We start from the raw sequence: 27744 nt of genomic DNA on the forward strand, positions 1-27744 counted from the left end.
TTATTCAAGTTATTAATTTTCATTTTACATTAATTTGTTTGCATTTTTTACTTTTTTTTTGTCAAGTGATTTTTAAAATTTTGTAATTATTTTTGTAATTAAGATTTTTGTATTAGATTGTTTTTGTTTTTTTGCATTTTAACTTTTTTTTGTTTTTAGTCAAATAATTTATTTTATAAATTTTTTTATTAAATTTTGATTTGTAATTTAGGTTTTGGTATTATATTTGTTTTCATTCTAAAATTATTTATTATTTTTTGTATTAATTATTTATGTTTAAGTACTTTTAAGACCACCAGCCTTTTGTTTTGAGCGGATGTTAATTTAGCAGTTTTAGCATTATTTATTTGTTTTATTTTCATCATTGTTATCAATTGTTTTATTTAAAAAAATTTTTTTTTATCATATTACGTTTTTTAATAAATAAACATTTTTTGTATTTTGTCCCAAGTAATTTAAACATTATTTCAAGTAATTTAACATTATTTTAAAAAAGTCAAAATATTATTAATTTTAAATCTTCAAGACTGAGGTACGTACTGAAGTTAATGCTTTTATTCATCAAGGCTGCATTAAATTGATGAAAAGTGACAGTAAAGACATTTATAATGTTACAATTGATTTATATTGTAAATAAATCTTGAAAAATAAAATGTATGACAGTTTCCTGTTCTAAAGGTGTTTTATAAGCCAAATAAGTTAACATAAATGTGTAGAAAGTGAACCTGAGCTGGTTTATGATTCAGATAACAGCTCAGTTGGCTTTCAAGCACACATGACAGAGCCTGCTGTTTTTCTGTGCCGTTTATGATTTCGAGAGCGATCGTTTACCTGGTCCAGAAAGTTCTGGAGGTCGCAGTGTTTGAGGTTCAGACTGGAGACTTTGTCTGGGTCGGTTGTGTTCAGATGTGTTAACCAGCTCTCGTAGTTCTCGATCGTGATGTTTTTTTCGGCGACGTCAAAAGCGTTGGTCAGATCCAGGATGTTACTGCAGCGGAATGAAACACATTAAAATCCTCTCATTATAGCCCTTATAGTGCGTGTGTGTTCGTGCATAATAAAGGCACGGGTTGAGTTTGCTGTGCTTCACCTGTTAATGCAGGAGTTGAAGTTGCTCGTGGCTTTGAAGCCCAGGATGGCGAAGATGGGGATGGAAGCGTAGAGAGACGTGGCGCTGTTAATGATCCCAACAACCAGAGCGTCCCGTTCACAGTCATTCCTGAAACACACACAGTTACACACACAGTCAGGTCTGGAGGTATTCGGTAGTTTTTGTGCTTTTGCCTTTATACACCACTACAATGGATTTGAAATATAACAATCAAGATCTAATTGAAGTGATCTTTTATTGATCTTTTAATTATTTATATATATTAATATTTTTTTAAATTAGTTAATAAAAACACATCTGTTAATTATTATTTCATGTTCAGGTCCATTAAATAATACTGACAGATGCAAACTTTGATTTTAACATTTAACTAAGATTAATAAATTCTTTAGAATTTAAATGTTAGTTCATTTTAACTAATGTTGTTAATTGATGTTAACAAATGAACCTTTTTGCAAAGTTACAGAATATTCGAATAGAATATTAGGATGAATGTGAAATGTAGGAATCATTGGTCTCATTGGAATTTGTAACAGAATAGATTTTTTTTTTCCTGTCAGGTTGTACTTTTTGGGGTTGTAGCTGGAGAAGGCGATGAGTCCCCCGAACGCCAGAGACAGAGAGAAGAAGATCTGCGTTGCAGCGTCCAGCCACACCTGAGGATCCATCAGCAGCGTCCACTGCACACACAACATCACACGTCAGACGAGTGTGTGAGTGTGTGAGTGTATGTCTGTGCATCTGTGTGTGTGTGTGTGTGTGTGTGTGTGTGTGTGTGTGTGTGTCTGTGTGTGTGTGTGTGTGTGTGTGTGTGTGTGTCTGTGTCTGTGCATCTGTGTGTGTGTGTGTGTGTGTGTGTGTGTGTGTGTGTGTGTGTGTGTGTGCATGTTTATGTGGTTTATGAGGACACAAATTTGTATAATGACATGGGTATGACAGAGGTATTACAATATGAAGGTGGTTTATGAGGACACTGTCTATGTCCCCGTAATTCAAAAGGCTTAAAAACCATACTAAATGGTGTTTTTTTGAAAATCTAAAAATGCACAAAGTCTCCTGTGAGGGCTAAGTTTAGGTGTAGGGTTGGTGTAGGGCAATAGCACACACAGTTTGTTCAGTATAAAAACCATTACGCCTATGGAGAGTCCCCATAAACCACAAAAACCAACGTGTGTGTGTGTGTGTGTGTGTGTGTGTGTGTGTGTGTGTCTGTGTGTGTGTGTGTGTGTGTGTGAGACTCACGTCTGGAGTGAAGAGGTACAGAAGCCCGTCTGTGGCCCCGGGCAGTGTAAGGGCCCTCACCACAAAGATGGTCAACACCAGGTATGGAAACGTGGCCGTCACGTACACGGCCTGCAACACAGTCAAGAGAAACACTTCTGAACAATGCATAGTTTTTAGTAAGGGAACGAAACTCTGCAGATAATTTGAGAGCATCATTTATTTTTTTCAGATTTTTTACAGTTATTTTTTCAAAGATATAACGTGTTTCGTGTTCGGGTCATTTTTGACCCGGGTTTGTATGGAGCACCATTAGATGAAAACAATGTGTTATTTCTTCCTCAGTAATTTTGCCTTGTTTTAGAATATAAATATCAAAACATTCTTAAGTCCAGATAGTTATTTGAGAAGCAAAATTATGAAATATTAAGTGGATTTTTGCTTAACCCTCACAGCGCATTCAAGTCAGTGTTCTGGAAAAGATACATAAAGATTTCTTTAAAAAATGCATAGTTTTTAGTACGGGAATGAAACTGTGAAAATGCTCTAAGAACCTCAAAATACACATCATTTATTTTTTTCTGAATTTTTACAGTTATTTTTTCAGAGATATAATGTGTTTCGTGTTCGGGTCATTTTTGACCCAGGTTTGTATGGAGCACCATTAGTGTCAAAAATACCTTCTGTAAAATAATCTATGATGTTACATTAGCGTCAAAAAACGTTTGTAACATAAAAACTTTTTCCTAAATCTTACACACTTTTGGACTAAATTTGATGAGCATGAATATCTACATCTATTGATGAACCATTGCAGCATGAAAAACTGATCACTTTTTGAAACATTTTTTGCAAGTAAAATTCTTTAATCGTGTTTTAAATCTTTGAATAATGTTTGTTTTGTTAGAAATAAATATATAGGTTTCATAAATTTGTTTCTGAGCAATCATGTTATAAATTCAATAGATTTTAATTAATCTCCATTCATTCCAATGGGGTTAATAATTCTCAGATTATGTGTTCTTATACATTTCATACAATTATATATTCAAATAAGATTTCTCATCAATACTGACAAAAATATATGTATTTTATACATGTTTTTTTTTTTCGTTCTGGTTCATGTGTAATTTGAAATTTCAAAGAATTTATCAAATTTATCAAAAAGGATCAAATGCAGTAATAACACAGTAACATTCAAAACTTTGATATTTTTTCACATTCACTTATAATAAGAAGTTGGTGATTAGATACAGTGTGGGTTTATTTGAAAGATATTAAGTTATGACTGTTTTATAAAATAATGATTCTTGAATGAAAAAATTGTATCAGATTTCGAATGCATTCAAATTCAGGGTTAACTATAAACACAATAAACCGCATAACCCATGATAAAGCCCAGTAAAGGCTGTTGTTTTTGGGTTGGTTGGTGTCACCTTGCCGATGGTCTCGATGCCCCGTATGAAGCAGACGTAGACGATGCTCCAGGCCGAGGCCAGACACACGACGAGCCACCACTGCAGCGAGCCGCTCTCCTCGATGTCCGGCGTGATGTTCAGCGTCTGTCTGTACCAGAAATAGTTGACCGGTGTGCTGGCGACACACTCCTCCACATAACCTACAACACACAGGCCCAGATAACAACACCTCAGATACTTGAGAAAAATAAATATCGTTATATAATATGTTTATTCTTAATGTATGTACTTTATATAGGCTACTTTATATATATATATATATATATATATATATATATTTTTTTTTTTAAATGTACATTTATATTTTTATTTGTTTTATTCATATTTTTGTATTTATATTATTTACTACATTTTTATTTGTTCCTTTATTTATGTTTTATTTAATTTGTATTTTTATATACATATTTCTATTTATGTACCGTAAATTGTATACATTTTAATTTTATTTACTATATTTTATATATTCCTAATTTTATTGCATTTATATTTTTATTTATTTATTTTCTAATTATTTATTTATTTTCATTTATTTTTTATGTATTTATATTTTGATTTGCTTTGTACTTTTTTAGATGTTATTGATTAGTTTGTTTTTACATTTTTCTTTACTTTTAATATACATTTATATTTTTATTTATTTAATTTTTATTCATATTTTGGTATTGATATTATTTACTGTATTTTTATGTATTCCTATATTTATTTATATGTATGTTTTATTTAATTTATATTTTATTTAAATTATGATTTATTTATCTATCAATTATTGATAAATTGTGATTGAAACAAGCTGACAGGCCTTGACAGGTTTTGTAAGACTTGCTCTTCTCTTTTTCTCTCTCTCTCTCTCTCAAAAACTTTTATGATTTACAGTATTCTGATTTTATGATTTTTTTATTTTCTTTACTTCCTGGCTGAACCTCATCCTTCGCTTAATTTTCATTATATTGCATTTATGGGCACCTCATAACAAACAAACAAGACTGAAATGTTATGTTTGTTCTGCAGTGTTCCTGGTGTGTTTTTCTCTCAGTACCGTTGTGGTTCTCGTTGATGGGGCATTGGCTCCAGGGCAGCGGCTCCTGAAACGAGTGGAAGAAATACCAGAGAACCCAGGCCAGGATGGTGTTATAAAACAAACCCACCAAAAACGAGATGATCATCGACGCCACGCCTGCCAACACAAGCGCAATCATATGGTAATAGCCCAATAATGCTTTTATGAGCTCATAAAGACTTGATATGCAGGAAAACAATCTGACAACACATCAAACATTCAGTCATGGAAAATCACAGAATGCCACAGAAAACAACAACCAGACACTAAAAGATATGTTTATCTGTTCAGAGAAAATTCAGCATGTTTCACACCTGTAAAAAAAAATAAGCCCGCTGATGTTGGCTTGACAAAGCCGGACCTATCAAAACTACTTAAACAAAAGTGACATAGACTTTCACTGAGGGCGTGAAAACTTTTGAACAGAGTGTTAAGCTGTCCGCCACCAGCAAAGCTTAATGACTAAACATGCTAAATCATGCTTGCAACATATTAAATCATGTTAGCAACATGCTATCAACATTAAATAAAAACATGTTAGCAATGTGTTAAATCGTGTTAGCAACATGCTCATACTAACCATGTTAAATCATACTATTTACATATTCAATTAAAAGATGTTAACTAACAATATTCTAATCATGTTTTCAACAGGCAAATCATGTCAGACAATTAACACATTTAACAATGTGTTAAAACATGCTAGCAACATGCTAAAACGTTAACATGCATGTTAAATCATGATAGCAACTTGCTTAAATATTTTAGCAGTGTTCTAGAACATTTTAATATTGACTTCAAGTAAAATCTTCAAACATGAAGCTTTTCAGAGTTATTTCAAACAAGGCTTTGTCAAGCCAACATCAAAGTTAGTTTAGGAACTTTACTGATGTTTTACTGATTCATGGTTCTGTCTGGATGTCAGTGTGAGAGTAACATGCAGCTGAATGTGTTTCCCTCACCGACTCCTCCCAGCAGAGGAGAGATGGAGTGCCAGACGCCGATGCTGCCCTTCCTCAGACTCTGACCGATGGCCATCTCCAGATACAGCAGCGGCAGACCCTCGAAGACCAGCGCGATCAGGTACGGGATCAGGAACGCACCTGAGACACACACAACAAAACAACAACCTCCAGATCTGACTGGTCAAATACTCAGACGCAGAGTTGGGGAAAGTTACTTTTAGAAGTAATGCATTACAATATTGCTTTACTCAATAAAAAAGTAACTGATTGTGTTACTTTCCATAAAAAGCATTACAATATTAGATTACTTGATAAAAAAGTAACTTTTATTGTGTTACATTTTTATGGAACGTAATGCATTACAATATTGGGTTACTTGATAAAAAGAAAATTGTGTATTTTATATATATATATATAGATTTTTGTTTATGTTCTATATTTTATTTATTTTATTTTTATTTGTATTGTATACTCGATAAAAAGTAACTTATTGTGTTACATTGTTATTTTTTATGGACAGTAATGCATTATTGCGTTACTCGCTAAAAAAGTAACTTACTTAGAGTATTGCATATTGCGTAAAACAAAGTAATTTGCGTTACTCATTTGCAAAGGTAACTCAGATATTTAGTTGTAAATTTAAAAGTAATGTTACTTTACTACTTACTTGAAAAAGTAACCCCAAACACTGGTGAAATCTAAATGTTCCCCCTAATATGTTTACTAATAAATGCAGCATTGTATTTTACAAATATTGTGAAATTAAATAAAAATATATTGTATATAATAATGATTATAATACTTAATATACATCAATAAAGTGTGTGTGTGTATTTTATATATATATAAAATTTCGATTTTTGTTTATGTGCTATATTTTATTTTTATTTATTTTATTTTTATTGTATATAAATTTTTATGATATTTTTATGTATTAAAGGATCAACCTGCAAATTTATTGTGATCGATTTGATTATTACCTAATTAATATAATTATAACATAATTTATGATTTAATACTGTACCAGGAAGAAGTTGATTTATTATTTAATGACTTCAGGAACTTTCATGAAGGAAATGTAATTACTTTCAACAGCAATCATAATGTATTTTTATAACACTTCACAGACATGGTTCATTTGTTAACAGGGTAACTGTATTAGTAGATCTAACTATGAACAATACAGTGTTTATTAATATTGATGTTCTTTGCAGTATTTAATGCTTTTTTTAATCAGAAGTTAAATCTGTTAACATGAGTTAATGCACTGTGAACATAAACAAACAATGAACAGTTGATTTTATTAACTAATGTAAAATGAAAAGTGTTGTAAATATATTGCTTATTGTAAGTTAATGCATTAACTAACCTTAACAAATAAGAGCTTACTGTAAGTGTCAAATTATTACAGTTTTTAATATTTAGATTTTGATCTGTTTTCATGTTCATTTTAATTAAAGTTTTAGTAATTTTTGGTTTTATTTGTCATTTTTATTAGTCTTTAGTCTTTTGTTGTTTTTAAATATGTTTATGTAGTAATGGATTTTTTAATTAAATTTTAATTTATTTTTTAATAAATTTGTACTTTTTTAAAATTAAAGTGTTAACAGAAATAAATTAAAATATGTAAAATAATATAAATATCTAATATAAAAAAATTTATAATGTAAATAAATTATATATGTTATTATATATATATATATATATATAAAAGCATGTTTGATGCTAAAAATGTTTATATCTGTCAAAAACAACAAATGGACATTCAATAAATACTGTAAAAAATGTATATATTTTTAAATTAAATTTTAATTTATTTTTTAATAAATTTGTACTTTTTTAAAATTAAAGTGTTAACAGAAATAAATTAAATATGTAAAATAATATAAATATCTAATATAAAAAAATTATAATGTAAATAAATTATATATGTTATTATATATATATATATATATATATATATATATATATATATATATATATATATAAAAGCATGTTTGATGCTAAAAATGTTTATATCTGTCAAAAACAACAAATGGACATTCAATAAATACTGTAAAAAATGTATATTTTTCTGAGATTATTGGAGAATGTTTTACAAGAAAATCCAATTTCAGTCTTTCTACTTCAAAATGTCACATATAATTCAATGTGTTTGCCATTTTCTTTGTAATTATTGTCAAATTTGTGACCCAGGACCAAAAAAAAAAAACAGTCATAAGGGTAAATTTTTTCGAAATTGAGAACATCATCTGAATAAATAATATTTCCATTGATGTATGGTTTGTTATGATAGGACAATATTTGTCTGAGATACAACTATTTGAAAATCTGGAATCTGAGGGAGCAAAAAAATGTAAATATTGAGAAAATCTCCTTTAAAGTTGTTCAAATGAAGTTCTTAGCAATGCATATTACTAATCAAAAATTAAGTTTTGATATATTTACAGCAGGACATTTACTAAATATCTTCATGGAACATGATCTTTACTTAATATCCTAATGATTTTTGGCATAAAAGAAAAATGTATAATTTTGATCCATACAATGTATTGTTGGCTATTGATACAAATATACCTGTGTTACTCATGACTACTTTTGTGCTCCAGGGACACATTTACCATCGAAAATAGTTTGAAAGTAAATCCTACACACTGAATATTTTTCAGCGCAGAAGTTGACCTAAAAGCACTCAGATCCACATCCTCTAATAATGCAGTCACCTCCTCCGTAGATCTGGCAGAGGTAGGGGAATCTCCAGACGTTCCCGAGTCCCACGGCGAACCCGATGCATGTCAGCAGGTACTGGATCTTATTGTCCCATTTGGGCCGCTCCTGAGCGCTGGAGGCGATGCTGGTCGTGTCCATCCTGATGTGATGTGTGTCCGGCGCTCCACGGGTGGGTTATGTACTCGCACAACTAACTATAAACAGGGCGTATAATTTATGCAGTTGTGCTGCAGTTTAATGTGTAACTCCCTTCCTAAATCTGTGTTTCACTGTAAAAACCAAGATGCAAAGGTTGCTGCTGTAATATTTTATAAGCCTCATTATGTTTTTATATCATTCGACTAAAAACAAAGTCCTTTCTCGTAATCGGGAGGCGCAGAGACACCTCAGAAATCATATTGTATTGTATGTATGGGTCAGTACAGTACAGTACAGTACAGAACAACCTGATCCAGCTCGCGTCTCCACTGCCAACACTTTACTTGATAAGCGTGGTGTAGCACAACTAAACATCCACCAGGGAAACCCAACTCTCTGTCAAACCTTACTTGTATTAAACACTAACTACTGTCAAAACAACGAGCTCTTATTCCACAGATAAAGTGAATAATATCACGTTAAGCGTTTTCTCCCCTATAGAAGTCTATTATAAGGAAACAGCTTAACATCAACGCATCGACAAACAGAACATTTTATTTTGTTCAGTTTCATTTTGTAATAAGCATGAAAGCAATTACACGTCTTTTCTGCACGTCTAAACGCGTCATCTTCTGGATGTCTATTTTGTGTTCATTTAATATATAAGTCTGCATCTAAAATAATCATTCTGTGACATTGTGAAAGGCAATACATTATGTCTTGAGGTTTACACAACTGAACTTTACAAAGGTTGGTCCAAAATCGGTCCAGTCAGACCTGAACATCTATAAAACATCTTAATCACGTGTTCATCTCAAACAATAACACATTATTCTGGACTTAAGCAAAAAGAATAGTGTTCTAATTAAGCACAACATTTTATTATGAATATTACATTTTTGAAAAATGTCTTCCATTTGTTAAACAGCTACTATCCAAACAAGAAAATAAAAATAGTAGAATGTGGTTCATTCTAAATCTGTGGCAATGGCATTTTCTCTAACAGTTTTATATTAATGTTAAGCAGCCATTATTTAAACAAAGGGTCACACACCCAGTATGTATCTATTTTAAGAGTCTTTCAATTTTTTTTGTAAATGTTTACTCTCATTATCTTGGTCCACGACCACCAGTTCTTCCAGGAGAGTGATTCATGTGTTCCACCATTGATGCATGAAGTCAGAACTGTGCAAGTACTACAGTCTTGCATTACTGTTAAACAGCCATAAATCAAACAAGTAAACAGCAAAAATACTGGATTATGGTTAACACACATGTAAATGTTTTTAGAGTGAAAGCTCAGTTTGTATATCCTCCACCCCCAGCTCTTCCTGGAGCGTGCTTCAGGTGTTCCTCCAGCGCTGCATCAATGACTGAGTCTGGAGTATTTGGGCTCCACCTCTTGACAGCATCTGAGGGAAGAGAATATGAATATAAAAAAAACTCAAAGGCAAAGTTTGAGGTAAATGACACACTAATTTTGAAAATGTCTTTATGGTCCTAACTACATTTAAAATACAATGGAACAAGATTTTGCATCCGTTTTATTAATGAAGCATTAGAAAAAGTTAATCAACATGTATTATATTTTTTTACTCTACAATAATCTTATGTCAGTAAAAGTTTTTCTGCATTAAATGTGTGTTAGATTTTAGCTGTTTTATTTAGGTGTGAAAAAAGAGCATTTCTGCGCTCCCTCTTCTACTGTGGTGCCCTTGAGAAAGACCCTTAACTGTGTAACTGTGTGAAAGTGAACAGGACATTTCTGATAAAGAAAGAGAATGTCAAGTCAAGTCAATATTATTTGTATAACGCTTTTAACAATGCAAATTGTGTCAAAGCAGCTTTACATCAGCTTGATATAAAGCTGGGTGGCTTTATATCAGCGTTACAGTATTTAGACGGGAAATAGTTTGTCGAAATAGTGTCATTCTCCGCTGGCCAGACAAAATCAGCAGTTTAAATCTAGACTAAAGCAGAATCAGATTGTGCAAAGGACTCATCTGGTTCCTGTGGTCTTGTCCTGATGGCCGTCTTGGAGACAGGGTCTTCACTGGGGGTCAGTCTCTGGGGCTCATCTAGGTGTCCTGGCTGTAGAGGCCATCTCTAGGTGCTGATCCACATCTGATCTGGATACAGTCTGGATCTGGGTGGCTACGGTGACCTCGGAATAAGAAAGAAACAGACTAATGTTAGCGTAGATGCCATTCTTCTAACGATGTAACAAGTACATCAGGTGTTTTGGGAAGTGTTCCCGGTTTCGGTTGACCTAATTAATGCAGCCTAACAATCCTTTAACGGATCTGAATTATAGAAATGCGATAGTTTATTATGTGTAAACCAGGTTAAAGAGATGGGTCTTTAATCTAGATTTAAACTGACAGTGTGTCTGCTTCCCAAACAGTGTTAGGTAGATTGTTCCAGAGTTTGGGAGCTAAATAGGAAAAGGATCTGCCGCCCGCAGTTGATTTTGATATTCTAGGTATTATCAAATCGACAGAGTTTTGAGATCGCAGCGGACGTGAAGGACTATAATGTGATAAGAGCGCACTCAAATACTGAGGTGCCAAACCATTCAGGGCTTTATAGGTAATTAGCAAGATCTTAAAATGTATACGATGTTTAATAGGGAGCCAGTGCAGTGTTGACAGAACCGAGCTAATGTGGTCATACTTCCTGGTTCTAGTAAGAACTCTAGCTGCTGCATTTTGAACCAGCTGGAGTTTGTTTATTAAACGTGCAGAGCAACCACCCAATAAAGCATTACAATAATCTAGCCTCGAGGTCATGAATGCATGAATTAATGTTTCTGCATTTGACATTGAGAGCATAGGTCGTGATTTAGATATATTTTTAAGATGGAATAATACAGTTTTACAAAAGCTAGAAACATGTTTTTTGAAGGAAAGATTGCTATTAAAAGTACGCCTAGGTTCCTAACTGATGACGAAGAATTTTCAGAGCAGCCATCAAGTATTAGACAGTGATCTAGGTTATTACATGCATGTGTTTGGTCCAATAATTAACACCTCTGTTTTTTCAGAATTTAGCAGTAAGAAATTGCTAGTCATCCAGTTTTTGATATCAACTATACATTCCGTTAGTTTTGCAAATTGGTAAGTTTCATCAGGTCGTGAAGAAATATAGAGCTGGGTATCATCAGCATAACAGTGAAAGCTAACACCATGTTTCCTAATGATATCTCCCAAGGGAAACATGTAAAGCGTGAAAAGTAAGGGGCCAAGTACTGAGCCTTGAGGTACTCCATACTGCACTTGTGATTGGTATGATACCTCTTCATTTACTGCCATGAATTGATGGTGGTCAGATAAGTACAATTTGAACCATGCCAGTGCACTTCCTCTAATGCCAACATAATTTTCTAGTCTATTTAAAAGAATGTTGTGGTCGATAGTGTGAAACGTGGCACTAAGATCCAGTAGCACTGGAGAGATACAACCACGATCAGATGATAAAAGCAGGTCGTTTGTAACTCTAATGAGAGCAGTCTCAGTACTATGATATGGTCTAAAACCTGACTGGAAATCCTTACATATATAATTTTTCTCTAAGAAGGAACATAGTTGTGATTATATTATCTTATCTAATATTTTTGAAAGAAAAGGGAGATTCGAGATCGGTCTGTAATTAATTAATTCTTTGGGGTCAAGTTGTGTTTTTTTAATGAGAGGATTAATAACAGCCCGTTTGAAGGTTTTTGGGACATATCCTAATGATAATGATGAATTAATAATAGCCAAAAGAGGATCTATTACTTCTGGAAGCACCTCTTTTAGGTAGGGATGGGCGTTTTCCCAAAATTTTGCATTCGAATATTTGGGCTCATAAAAAATTAATATTCGTTTATTTAAATGACGTTTAATAAGAAAGACGTTATTTTGAATTATCAAGTTTTTGGCACGATTTCTGAACAAGCTTATGATTAGCCGTTACACAACAATGGGTCAAGGGTCAATAAACAATGTTTATTTTGGTTGAAAACTTGTGTAAACAAAAACAAAATACATTAAAAAAAAAGCATTCAAGATCAAGCAGGGAAAACGGAACAATCAAGCAGACTGTGCCAATTACAGTACAGAACATAGGCTATAAGCTAGAGTCAGACTATATTTATGGTGTTTAAATTGTTTCACTTTCTGAGAGAAACAATAATATCCACATGCTCGGGTGAAAGTTTGTTCCTGATAACAATAAGAACGCACTGTCAAAGATAACGTGTGCTAACAACAGTTTCTTAGTGCTGTGTGTTAAACCACTCTCTCTTGAAGAAACTTTATATAATATGAAGATTATTTCACTATCAGATGCGCTCTACCTGCAGTCGTGAATGCAGTGATGGACAGCTGTCTGTCCTCAGTCGACTGTGTTTGGATTTCATGATTTCTCATTGTGGTGGTGATATTATTATAAATCAGTTTCACCAATTAATTTGATCAGAAGTAATTACATTTTGTGAGATCCTTTATATCAAAGTAAATCCAAACTTCGCGAGGCAGATGATGGTATTCTGTGATCAAATACTATCAACTTGTTCACACGCTCCCCAGTGCATGTAGTTATAACTGCTTAGGATTTATCATAGATTCCCTGCATTTAAAGCCAGCAAATTAACACATAGTAAAATTCGAATTTTATTGTTCGAATAGTAATTACAGACCGAATATTCAAATGATGGGGGTGTCTCAACACTTTTGTCCATATAGTGTCTATACAAGTCATTGGTGTTTGGTGATGAGTTTTTGGCTCAAGGTCTGCATATAAAGTCACACCAGAGGTGTTCAGCTGGGATCAGGACTTGTCTTTCTGCAGACCAGTCAAGTTCTTCCACACTGACTCAATCAATCATGTCTTTCTGAACCGTGTCTTATACAGAGAGACACTGTCATGTTAGAATAGAAAAGGGTCCTGTCCAAACTGTTGCTATAAAATTTAAAGCACACAATTCCCTAGAATATCATTATATGCTTAAACATTAAGATTTATACTCATAGAAATTACTAAAGTAGTCAAACCTGTTCATTAGAAGGGGGTGCCAATACCTTTGGCAATATAGTGTGTATATATACAGTATATATATATATTGTATTGTACATTTATAAATATATATTTCACAACCACTCATCTATCATGTACAAAGTGCTCTGAACTATGTCCCTATCCATATCCACAGTTTTTGTGACAAATAACGACTGTCCTTCATGGCTTACACTGAAATTATGTTTTGATTTCTACATTTATAAATGTATATATATAAATATATGTATTGTCATGTACGGAAAACTGCTCGAATAATGACTAAAATGCAGTGGCTTCACAATCACTTCACCACACAGGGCACTTTGTGAATATAATTTGACATTAATCAAGATATAAACACAAATGGTCGTGTTTTTTTTTTTTTAATAAAGATTTCCGTGCTTTTGTTTCATTTAATTTTTGTTTATTTTTTTTATCTTATTTTTTGTATGGGTGCTTGGCTAGACATGTAAAGGACGTCCGTGGACGACTATTCATAACCTCTTAAAAACTAGTCGGGGCACTTAAATTAATTTTTGCAGTATTAACCACGGTGTAAGCACAATTGCTTTTGCATATTTCATAAGGATTTCATAGAGAGTCATGATGGACTATAAATGCATGTGTAAAAGACGTCACCTACTGGATGTAGTTTCACAACTGAATCGCAACAGGGTACATATTGAACTACACGTAGATAAAAGTCAAAGAAACAATTATACATGCAACCCCAGAGAACTGTAGACATGCACAAACGTATCTGAATGCATTTTTAGGAAATGTTCTGTATTATATATTTTTACATATTTATGTCGTCCAACCGTGAGTATTTTTGGCCAGGGACACAACGGTGCCGTCGGAGCAATATTTGCTGGGGATTTATTTTAAGTAGGCTATATGTTCCTATTTTTATTATTTGCCTATGGGTTATGCACGTGTGCTACTGGTATTGTACTTTGCACAATATATGCTATCAATCATTTACTTTTTTCTTAGGAATGCGGCTGCATTACCGGTTCTGTGTGCTTTAAAGCAGTGCATGGTGAAGGATGGCCATTGACACTCCCTCACATATGGACAACAAAAAGTGTCTTACAAAAGTTAAATCACTATATTGTTTTATGTGAATAAAGTAAAGTGGACAAAAATGAATCTTTGTGTAGCAAACTTTCTAGTCTACAGCATCCAAAAGTCTTGTGAATATGTTTAGTATGAGTTTTCTGATCTTATTTCAGTGACTTCATAACCATGCATAAACATAATTTTATAAAAAATTGCAAGCACGTTCAAACGTTTGTGCTCAACCCAGTGAAATGAGACTATAGTCATTCATATGTTTATAAACAACTGAAAAAAGCACAAATGTAAGGGCAAGTCAAAACTTATGAAGGGCCCCAAAACACCCTCAGACCCCAACGAGTTAATGTCACATGATTAAACCAATCACAGATATATAAGCATGTAAATTGCTAAATTACGAAAGGATGTAATCATCTGAACTCAGTTAATGTCAGGATTCTGGACTGTCTGTGTAGTGTTTTGCCCCTGTTTCTGTTCCTGTTTGTCCTTATTTGGTCACATTCCTGTCCTCGTTTAGTTTGATTATTAACTGATTCCCTGCATCTGTGTTTAAAAGCCCCAGTCTGTTCAGTTAGTGTTTGTCGGGTCTACTTGTTGGATGTCGTGTGTTTCCGTGTTCCTGTTGTGGATTTTCCCTTGCGTCCTTTCTACAGCGAACCGTGACCGTTAACTGATTGTTTTGAACATCACTATAAATTAACTCCCTACCAGACAGCTTTTCAAGCATCCTTTATTCTGTTGCTTGGCTTTGACAGTAGTTCCTTGCCTCTGTTAAACTGTGCCAGTGAGTGCAGTATTTGTTAAACATCTCTTTACATTTACAATTTTCTATGGGAAACTTGTTGAAACTTAATTAGGGTACTATTTTATATACTCCAGATTTGTATTTATTTTTTTTGCTTTAACAATCAAACATACCAGAGCTGCATAGTATACACATACACAAACATTGCATTGATGCTGGTAAATGGCAGCAAAATGGCTTTAATGCAAAAATAAAAAGCGTTTACACTGAAGGAAGCGGAAGCAATTCTTAGCAATGCTGAATGCTACAAAGATTGTATTTCTACAGAACCACTTCTGCATCCAAAAGGTGGCGCTGTCTGTCTTTTTAAAAGTGTAGAGTCTGATGATTGTAACATGGACTTTTGGTATGACCAAAGGATGTGGAAACAAAAGGGTTCTAATTATCACAATATAAAGAAATATGGGTTAGAACTCCCCAATGTGTTAAAGGGTCCCCAGTTTTCAGAAAGAGCGTTTACTCTCTAGTAAGGGATGACAAACAGTTAGCTGCAGATTTATATTTAATGCACTACATAGGGGATGAAACTGCATATCTGCAACTGCATATTTCACATAAGCATGGAATCGCCAAAACAAATAGAACATTTATTCCATTTATTATTATGATCAGGAGCAAATGCCAGTAAACTGCCCACGGAACCTGAAGCAGGTCCAGAACACTGTGTATGGCCAGAGATGTAAAGACAGAATTTCACACGATGAAATATTTAGTCTCCATGAATTGCCATACCAGCTGCCAGGTTTTATTTGGCATATTACAACTTTTCCGGACCTTCTTATGCAGGCATGCCAGACATTGGTAATTTAGCATGTGCGTATTTGGAGGAATTAGTGAAATTTGGATACCCTCAAATCATCAGCTATGGCACAACATTTGAGATGGGATTTTTATGTGTCTATTCTGGCCATGAGAAACACTGCACTGGTCAACGATCCAGTGTATCCAGTTGGCTTCATGCTGCATGAACGGAAATTTATGCAAAATCATGAGCAGTTTTTGATTGATATTTTAGGAAAGATTGAAATGGACTCTACAAAATAAAATAAGTTGAGTTGACAGGGAAAAGGGAATTGTGGCTGCTTTGAAAAAAAAACTTTACCACACTAAGCATAGTGTTTTGCCACAACCACATCTTGCGAGATGTTGAACACTGGGTAAAGGGACATGGGAGGAAAAGGGATGATGTAAAGGTACTGAAAGACCATGTTGAACAGCTGATTGATTCCACCTCTCCAGGTGAATTTGAGGCCCGTTACCATGCATTTGCCCAACGATGGTCAGAGGAATACCTCTGCTACTTTGACCTGCATCTAAAATCAGATATTTTTGAAAACACAGCTGCATTTGACACAAAACAGTTTATTGCATTCAAAGATAAACCCCCAACAAACAAAATAAGTGAGAGCATGAACAAAATGATTAAAAACCAAAACTTCCAGTGGTTCTCTCACTGCATTACATGCAGTCTTACTTCCTCTTTGAATTTCAAAGAGCACAATGTGGCTTGGGCAATTATGCCGGCAAACTAAATCTATGTTCAGCAGTGAAAGATTTACAAATGCCCTCATTTCTTCCTTTGGAGGATATTATCGGGTCAAGTCCACCATAGAAAATGAGTCATGTAAAGTTGAAGCACCTAAACTCCTGCCATCGCAGACATCCTTGGCAAAAACAGTCACTGAAATAGGTCTTACATTTACATTTATTCATTTAGCTGACGCTTTTATCCAAAGCGACTTACAATTGCTATATATGTCAGAGGTCGCACGCCTCTGGAGCAACTAGAGGTTAAGTGTCTTGCTCAGGGACACATTGGTGTCTCACAGTGGATTCGAACCCGGGTCTCTCACACCAAAGGCATGTGTCTTATCCACTGCGCCATCACCACCCCTTGTAAGTCTGAATACATCACTGAGAGTTTTTGTTGTAAAAAGGCCCTCAGATGAAACAGTTCATGTTGTTAGGATTACCACAAATGGTGCATTATGCTCTTGTCCCAGCACTGGAAAATGTTACCACATACTTGCAGTAGAAATGGCTACTGGGCTTCATTTAGCTACTAGGCAAACATACAGCCTCTCAGTGAGTCCTTGGATGCATGATCAGTATCATCCATGACTGGCCCAAAGTCTCACCCAAAAAGGCAGTGTCTGTCTCCAAAGATGTGACTTGAAGGAGAAACAATTGAGCAGGCTATTGCAGCTTTCATTCAGCAAGAAAAGATGTCAGGCTCAATTTTATGTGTGCCCACATATCTTTACTTGCTTCCAGTTTTATAGTTTTGTGCAGCAAACATGGCTCTAAATTATGATGCACTCATAATACCTTTTAACACAGATATTTCAGGCTCTGGTTGTCACTGGCTTCTAGCCATTGCACATTTTTGAGAGTAAGAGTATTTAATTCTAATCAAAGTCTTGAAACTATAAAACTTGCCCTAAAACTAATGAAGGTCATATCATGTATATATGTCTCAGCAGGAGAAAATCTTCAGGCTTTGCTGGAGAGTTACTGATGTTGTCAATGCTCCAGAGCAAGATATTGGATATGACTGTGGTGTGTTTGTTGTTGTGAATGCATGTGCAATCATTAGCCACTCTCCATTAGGTCCAGTCAACAGCTTAAAGGCAAGACTGTGGATTCATTCCCTTATTCAGAAATATAAGACACCAAAAAGCAAAAGGTCAGGCCTTTCGCTGGAAAAACTGCTAAGTTATAATAAAAAAGTACAGACATATGAGACAATTATTCAAATAGTACATGTAAACACAGCAGATTACACCTCTATCCTGCAGCGGATACAGATGATGTGTAAACACGGCAAGGACAGGACGCTCTGCTCCACAACTACATGTAAGGGTGACCCACAGTACAGGGATGAATATATCTTATGTGTTATTTGCAGGCGTTGGTTCCACCTTAAGTGCCCAAGTCAGCTGTTTGGTTAGTTATTGCTTGCACTGATTATCATAAATACCTTATGTGTTCTCGCCAATCCAGTTAATATGGAATTTGCTATTCTTTGGACGTCTATAGAAGTAACATAGTGAAATAAATGACAAATTACTTAAATTCCTAAATGAAAAAAAGAAGCATTATTTTAAAGTATAACAAAAGGTGATATTTTTGTGTGACAAGTTCATGTAAACTTGCAGACATCTGTTAAACCTTAAAAAAGACAAAAATAAAAACAATATGTTTATATTACTCATGCATGTTTTATCGGTCACTTGCTTACAAATGTTTGCTCGATGAGTCACTGATAACCAGTGTTTGTGAGCTTAATATCTGTTCTCAGGATCCTCATACTATCAAAGCAGACCCAACACTCATTAGACAGACAATCACAAGAGAATGATTATGACTTTTCACTTTCATATATGAACTGTATGAATCTATATAGTGGTCAAAAGTTCTTCTGCTCACCAAAGATGCCTTTATGAGACCAAAAATACAGAAACATCAGTAACAATATAATACAGCTGTTTTCTATGTGAATATGTGTTAAACTGTCATTTATTTCTGTGAATTTCATGTGTCTTCACTGTCACATGATCTTCAGACATCATTCTAATATACTGATTTACTGCTCGAGAAACATTTCTGATTATTATCAATGTTGAACACAGCTGTGCTGAATATGTTTGACACAGAAACTGTGATGCATTTAATTTTTCACGATTCACAGATGAATAGAAAGAACAGCGTTTATTTGAAACCAAAATCTTTCGTAACATTATGTCTTGACTGTCACTTTTGATCAATTTAATGCATCCTTGAGGAATAAAAGGTGTGTGAGCTATTTGTATTCATATTTTAAATCATGTTGTCTATTTGTTTCTATGTAAAGTTTTTTTTTGGATTGTCTTTTCCTACTACAGGAAAGATGGAGTTATGATCTGCTGGAGGAAAAATGTCATAATTCAGCAACTTGTCATAATGAAATGCTTTTAAGCAACTTAAAAAGGTATAGAAGATCCTTGAGTACAAATTAATATATTATATTATATTTCATGCTGGCAAAATAATTGCAGAGGTTTGAGCATCATCACTACATGTGTGTTTCATGTCTGCTGACTGCATGAATGTAATGGTTTTCACTCTGTGTTGTTTTAATAGCGCCACCTGCTGCTGATTGTGAGCAGATGCAGTATCCCCTCAGACACATATCAGACCAAGATACAGTAATGAGTAAAGAGACATTTTTATTCTGCAAATAAACAATAATTCCTGTAAAGCTATCAAAAACATGTCCCAGATTTTTTTACTAGCCTTATTCCTGTAAAACATTAAGTGCTCATTAATTAATAATTTAAACTTAAAATTACTAATTAAAATAATGTACAAAACAAATAAATAACTTACAAAAATGTAAAATTGAAATAAAATATTTTAAAATAAATATCAATCAAACACAAAAAGGTATTAAATCATAAAATAAATTTGTTTTAATAAAAACAAAACTCTTACTAAAAATTTATGGAATCATAAAATGTCAAATTAAAATAATTGTTAAATAAAAACGTAGAATTAAATACAGTTGCAATAAAAACAAATCAAAACAGAACACTTACAAAAAATGTATTAAATCATAAAGTCAAATTAATATAAATATTTTTACATTAAAATAAAACTCAAATGTATGAAATCACAACAATATAAAGTTAAAATAAATAATTTCAAAATAAAACCCTTGCTAAAAACAAAATAGTTTGCATGTCGTGTGACCTAATGAATTCGTTGTTAAATTACTAATATTGAAATATTAACTTAAAATCTCAGGCAATCTTTCAGCTCAGTTCAGCTGTTAAACGTTCGGGAATAGTCAGAATTAAGCAAGATTTGTAGAATCTTAAAAACAATTTGTAGAATAAATTGTATTTCAAATTACTGTTCCAAGTCCTATTGTTCCTATAGTCCTACAGCGTTACTTGTACTTATACAACATGTGAAATATTCTTTTGCTGAAGAATTGTGTATAAATAAACACGGGAGACAGGTTCCAGACCAGGTTTGGGAAACTTATTATTCCTGCCGCCTCTCAGAACTCAGTTACTATCTTTATTAGCATGCGCTGATTGTATTGTTTTGTGTTTGTTAGATAAGATATTACAGTAATTGTAGATTATCGGTCTGTCCTGGCTGTAAATTCACAAGTAAAACAGAAAGTCTCTATTAGAACAAAGAGAGCACAATATATCAGCTTCTGATAATTATTAATTTAACACGGAAAGATAAGCGTTAAGGAAGGACACACTGTTCTGTAAGTGCTGGTAAATCACTACAGCGTGTCCTGTAGGAAATCAAGCCGATAACACACAATCTTTAAAAAAAGAGTTCCGCTACAGTACAGGATCTATATTGGTTTTCTATCCACCTTGTTTTTAATCATGAGCGTTAGCATTTGTAAGTGGCATGTGCGCGGCTTCCGGTTTCGTTCGCTCCGGTTACTCTAACCGAACAAAAACTGTCCGTTATGCTGTTTGATATCGGTATTCCTTCTCATTTTATCTGAAACCGATATATCAATGATATCAATTCATTGTCATTTAATATTAATTTATTATCATAACACAGTGTCTTGTAGCCATTTTACCGCACTTAACATGCTAATCATGCTAGTAACATGCTAAAACATGCTAGTAACATGCTAATCATGTTAGAAACATGCTAGCAACAAGCTAGTAACTTGCTAATCATGCTATAAATAAACTAGTGACTTGATAATCATCATAGTAACATGCTAATCATGCTAGCAACATGCTAAGCATGCTAGCAACATGCCAACTATATGTTAATCATGCTAGCAAAATGCTAGCAACATTCTAATCATGTCAGAAACATGTTAGCAACATACTAATCATGCTAAAAACATGCTAGAAACATTATCAACATCTGCCTTCTCTATCTATCTAAATTTTCAAACCTCAAGCTTTTACAACTGCTTTAAACTTTCAGGCTAGGCTTTCTCAAGCCAACCTAAAGTTTGTCTTGACGAATTGTTTATCTAGTTTTAATTTATTATCATAACACAGTGGCTTGTAGCCAAATACATTTCACCGCACTTTGTTATTGTTTCAGTTATAGCGGCTAATGAACCGGAAGTCTCGCACATCGACAGAAATTAGCTTCGCGTTTCAAAATAAGGTGGATAGAGACATTGAAAAACAATCATTGTTTATTATACTTAAGTAATACAATATACATATATATAAATTGCAAAAAGGTTTGTGAGTATATAATATAATAACATAATGTTCAATACCTGACGTAATTTCAAATGTTGTTATCCGTGAGCTTGATTCGGTCGTGGCCTCATTGTTCCATATGGTCTACGATCTACGCTATTGTATTCACACTTATTTCTTTTCCAGAAATGCTGCGCTCTTCTTTCGTCTCCTTGTCCTTTGAGCAGCATTTCCACAGAGCTCGGATGATGGCTAAACCTGGGATGCTGAGGCTGGGAATGCCGGCTAGGATGAAGATGATGGCGCTGATCCAGCTAGGATAGTTCACCTCTTTAAGAGCGGGGAAATTATCCTGTTCGGACAGAAGACATACTTTACACAGACACCTCTCTACCTGTGCGAAATGGCGTAACTAACTTTGCTTCCGCAATGTGATTGTATTTCAGTGTGAAACATATGGAAGCTTGTTTCCGATGTGGGATGAAAAAATAAAAAAGATAATTGTGACTTTTCGTTCACAATTTTGAGATTATTTATCATAATTCTGACTTTTTGCTTGCAATTTCTGTAAATTATTTTAATAGTTTTTATTTTGAAATCATTCACATTTTGATACATTTGTAGTGTTTTGATTTAAAACTATTTAATTATTTTAATTTTATGACTTAATAGATTATTAGGGTTTTATTTTGATTTGCTTTCATTTTAAAATTATTTATTTTAATTTTAAATTTTATAGGTTAATACTTTTTTTAGTACGTGTTTGATTTTTACTTTATTTTAATTTTACATATTATGTTTTAAAATTCAACATTGCCAGATAAAGAATTATGAAGAAAAAAGTGTCAGTTGCAAGATATAAACTCAGAATTCTGACTTTTTTTTTTTTTAGATTTTGTTACCATGACAGAATAAAGAATAATCGCAATTAAGATTTTTTTTCTTCCTTTTTTCAAGTCTAAATTGTGAGACATAAATTCAGAATTGCAAGAAAAATGTCTGAATTTTGAGATGAAAAATTTGCTTTTTGTATTTCCTTTGTGGAAAGAAGCTTCCATAGAAACTGGATATTCAACAAGGATATTAGTTTAATCTTCTGGAAATTGATTGGGTGATGAAAGTAAAAAATTGAAGTACAGTTTTCGATTTGTTTTGTCGAGCATTGAGAACACTTTCACAGTAAAAGTGCGTTACCGTTACCGCAAAATTTCAATATTAATCTGTACGATTGGAACAAAAACCTGCTTTTAAAATTTCGCTTGGATTAAATTTTGGCTCCACAAAATTAAAAAATGTAATTGCGATTTTTTTATTTTATTTTTAAATCTCACAACTCTTTTTTTCCCTCAGAATTACGAGTTTATGAGTTTGGAGCCCCAAAAGGAAAATGGTGATGGTAAAAATACAGAAAGGTAGGGACTTGTTTTTTTCAAAGCTTTGCATACTATTGCAAAACTTTTGCGTTTTCTTAAAGTAATAATGTAAAAACATGTATTTGAATTTTCTGATGCAAGATATAGTCGGATACATACTGATTCAGGGTCCCAGACGCTGTAGGTCAGCTGTTTGCTGACTGTAGTGACAAAGTAGAAGATCAGAATGACCAGGATGATGATGGGACTGAGGAACCGCCACGTGAACTGCCAGAAGATGTTGGGCTTGTGTCCCACCATGAACTCAATGTCCTCGTTAAACCTGGAGGATAGAGAGAGAACAGCTTTACCTTTCTTCTAAGCACTTAAAAACATCTATAGTTTCCATTATTTATCTTTTGCGTCTGTCAGAACACAAGCTGTTACTGTTTATTGCATTAAAATACTGCATGAACTAGAACTTGAACTGTGAATAATGTGCAGAATAAGATCAACTAGATGAGTAAAGTCTGAAAACAAACTTTGATGTTGGCTTGACAAACCCTTGTTTAAAAGTTTGAAATAACATGATTATTGCATGTTTTAGCACATTGCTAAAGTGTTTAAGCAAGTTATTTCATGATATTATCAGCATTTTGTTTAACATGAATTAACACATTAGCATGTTACTAGCATGATTTAGGATATTGCTAACATAATTTAACACTTTGTTACCATGTTGCTAGCATAAATTTACACATTGCTAATGTGAGTTTGCACATTGTGAGCATATTTTTAACTTTTCCAATGTTGTTAGCATAATTTAACACGTTTCTAGTATGTTTTAGCATCTTGCTAGCATGCTTTAGCACATTTATAGCATTTAACATGATTTAGCATGTTGCTAGAATTTTTAGCATGTTGTTAGCATGAATTAGCATGTTATCCTAGGATAGTCATTCAGCTTTGCTAGTGACAGACAGCCTAAACACTCTATAAGACTTATTGTACAAAAGTTTTGACCCCCTCAATGAAAGTCTACAGGACTTTTCGTAGTTTTAGTAGCCCTTTATTGTCACTAGTCTCAAGTACCAGTGAAATTAGCCATCAACCTGTCCATTTCAGGACAGGAAGACAGGGAATTGAGGAAGAAATACAGCATAACACGAGGAAGATGGGGAGGGAAAAAATAACCCCCAGACTATGCTCCTTTGGGAGTACAGTGTGAGAGCAGGAAAAACACCCCAGCAACAAAAGCACATAATCAATACAGCATAGACACACAACTTTGCAACAGGGGAGGTAATCCAGCTCGATTGGTTTACGAAAACCAAAAGCCATAAAAGATATAGCAACCAGAGTAAGACCAGTCTGAATGTCTGACCTGGGTCCAGTGGTTGTAGCTTGAAAACTCTAGAAGGAGATACTGACTAAATTTAGTCTCAGAAGAAGCAGCAACCTAATAACATCCAAAAATGTAAATTCTGTCATTAATTACCCTCATGTCGTTCTAAACCCGTAATTTAGATAATCCGAGAGCTCTCTGACCCTCCATAGACAGCAAGGTTACTACCACGATCAAGGTCCAGAAACATAGCAAGGACATCGTTAAAATAATGCATGTGACATCAGGGGTTCAAACGTAATTTTACAGAGCTATGAGAATACTTTTTTGTGCACAGAGAGAACAAAAATAACGACTTTATTCAACAATTCTTGCGGGTTTGGAACAACATGAGAGTGAGTAATTTATGACAGAATTTTTATTTTTGGGTGAACTATCCCTTTAAACAACTTCAATTTCAAGTTGGCTTTTACCTGTCAATCCCATAGACGTAAACCACAGCGATTAGCTCGCAGAGAGCGATGACCAGCAGAGGAATAGAGCCGGCGAAGCCATCGAACAGAGCCAGCCAGTAGTTACCAGAGGACTGGACGAATATGAGCGCCGTCACGAAGGACACAACACACGTCAGACCTGAAAAACATCAGCAGGTCAGCTGAGCAGTTTTGGGGTAAGTTACTTTTAAAAGTAATGCATTACAATATTGTGGTACTCCCTAAAAAATAATGCGTTATGTTACTTTTGAGTTACTTTTTACATCTCGGCAGGGCTTGCTTGTTTTATATATATATATAAGCTATTCTTTTACAAATGTAAATGCTCTTTCACACCAACAGTGAAGTGAATGCGCCTCAGACTGAAAGAAATGTAGATTCAGGTCTGTACAGTAGAGGATGCAGCTCAAACTAATCACATGAAGAATATGATGCAGGAGAAGAAAGATCAACACTATTCAGCAATAACTCAAATCAAACACAAATGTGTCATTTTCACTTATTAGTATGGTTGAATTGGATCATTGAAGGTCAGTAACAAAGACATTGGTTAAAACAATAGGATTAAATACATAAATATTTAATCCTAAAGTATTCTTTTTTCCAAGATGGCGCCGCTGTGTTCGGACGCCGCGCGGGTCGCTCCACTGAGACTTTGCTTAAACTTACTTTTTTCCCTACTTTTACTTTCTCTTTTTACACATTTCACGTCGGCACTGATCACCTACAACATAGAAACACTTTTGGACATTGGAAACCGCTACACCAACCTGCTTCAGGACACTTTATCCACGAATCCTGCGTGGCCTCTGGAGATTCTTCGGAACGCGGAGATAAACAACACCCCCCCCGAGGCGACGGATCAAGAAACACCGCGGGAAGCGCGCTGGAATTCGAGTCAGACTCAGGAAAAGGGCTCACAGTCCTCCTCTTCCAAGCATTCTCCTTGCTAATGTCCAATCCTTGGAGAATAAGATGGACGATCTTAGAGCCAGGATTAGTTTCCAACGGGACATAAGGGACTGCAACATCCTTTGTTTGTCAGAAACGTGGCTTTCGTCCTCGGTCCCGGACACTGCTGTAATGCCGAGTGATAACTTCTCTGTCTTTCGGACGGACAGAACAGCAGAGGCCGGTAAATCCAGGGGTGGAGGAGTATGTTTCATGATCAACAAGAAATGGTGTGATCCCAGGAATATCTCCATTCTGTCGCGTTCCTGCTCGCCTCATCTGGAACATCTTTCCATTATTTGCCGCCCATTTTATCTGCCCCGGGAGTTTTCATCAATCATTGTTACTGCTGTGTACATTCCACCACAGGCGGACACCGGCTTGGCTTTGTCTAAGCTTCACGATGTGCTCAGCGGCTACATTAACAAACATCCTGACGCTGCCTTCATCATCGCGGGGGACTTTAACAAAGCCAACCTCAAGCAGGTCATGCCGAACTTTTATCAACATGTATCCTGTCCAACTAGAGGACCAAACACACTGGATCATTGCTACACTCAGTTCAAGGATGCCTACAAAGCCCGCTCACTACCGGCTTTTGGCAAATCGGACCATGCCACAATTTTTCTAACACCGGGATACAAACAAAGGCTCGTTCAGGAACCTCCGGCGCAGAGAGTAGTGACGCGCTGGTCCTCCCACTCAGAGACTATGCTGCAGGCGGCGCTTGATGACGTCGACTGGGACATGTTCCGGGCGAGTTCTTCTGACGTCAGCGAGTTCACGGATGTAGCATTAAGCTTCGTAAACACGCTAACCGAGCAAGCTACAGAAACAATAACGATAAGGACATTCTCCAATCAGAAACCGTGGGTGGACAGAACAATCCGTGCCGCGGTTAACACACGCACTGCCGCTTACAATGAGGCTCTTCTGTCTGGGAATACGAGCGAGTACAAAGCATCGTGCTATGCTCTCCGACGCGCAGTAAGAGCCGCTAAACACAGATACAGAGAGAGAATTGAGTCTCATTTCCAGCTCAACGACTCTCGACGGATGTGGCAGGGACTGAGGACCATCTGTGACTTCGGAAACAAATCCTCCGCGGAGGTGAGAGCAGATCCGTTGCTGGCCGACGAGTTAAACATCTTCTACAGCCGCGTCGATGGCAACGGCGGCGGCGCGTCAGGAAGCAGCAGGCAGAGCAGCGATGATCCTGTAATCACCGTGTCGGAGGATGAGGTTCGGAGGGCGTTAAAGAGAGTGAACGTCAGGAAAGCAGCCGGTCCTGATGGGATAACCGGCCGTGTTCTGAGGTCCTGCGCCGATCAGCTCGCTGGTTTGTTCACTTCCATTTTTAATGAGTCCCTTGCTACCTCCGTGGTTCCCACTCCATTAAAAAAATCCATTATTATCCCTGTGCCGAAGAACAATAAACCCTCTTGCCTGAATGACTATCGCCCAGTTGCCCTCACATCTATAGTCATGAAGGTTTTTGAGAGACTTGTAAAGAGCCACATCTGCTCCTCCATCCCTGATACTTTGGACCCTCTTCAGTTTGCCTATCGCCCAAATAGATCCACGGACGATGCCATTTCTCACGTTCTCCACTCTTCCCTCACACACTTGGACAGCAACAATGGGAATTATGTAAGGCTGCTATTCATTGACTATAGCTCAGCTTTCAACACTATAGTCCCCATCAAGCTGGCATCTAAACTCACAGACCTCGGCCTAAACTCCTCACTCTGTGACTGGATTCAAGACTTCCTCACCGGCAGACCTCAAG

The 27744-nt window shown here is 35.1% G+C and overlaps 2 protein-coding genes across 3 annotated transcripts in view; one reads left to right on the plus strand and one right to left on the minus strand.

Annotated features, from left to right (window-relative positions):
• LOC306847560 (tRNA-dihydrouridine(47) synthase [NAD(P)(+)]-like) overlaps window positions 1-27744 on the plus strand; it is a 356345-nt gene that overhangs the window by 30061 nt on the left and 298540 nt on the right. The window lies entirely within an intron of this gene.
• The window catches only part of LOC306847490 (sodium-dependent neutral amino acid transporter B(0)AT1-like), a gene marked incomplete at both ends in the record, with an annotated part of 46977 nt that overhangs the window by 7055 nt on the left and 12178 nt on the right, over window positions 1-27744 (minus strand). The window contains 8 exons of the mRNA XM_079381431.1: window positions 832-988; window positions 1091-1219; window positions 1679-1791; window positions 2354-2464; window positions 3769-3950; window positions 4847-4984; window positions 5830-5970; window positions 8556-8674. Of these exons, the coding sequence (XP_079237557.1) occupies window positions 832-988; window positions 1091-1219; window positions 1679-1791; window positions 2354-2464; window positions 3769-3950; window positions 4847-4984; window positions 5830-5970; window positions 8556-8674 (1090 nt within the window). The remainder of the gene's footprint in view (window positions 1-831; window positions 989-1090; window positions 1220-1678; window positions 1792-2353; window positions 2465-3768; window positions 3951-4846; window positions 4985-5829; window positions 5971-8555; window positions 8675-27744) is intronic.

This window comes from Barbus barbus (assembly GCF_936440315.1).
Source record: "Barbus barbus genome assembly, chromosome: 27".
NCBI lineage: Eukaryota > Metazoa > Chordata > Actinopteri > Cypriniformes > Cyprinidae > Barbus > Barbus barbus.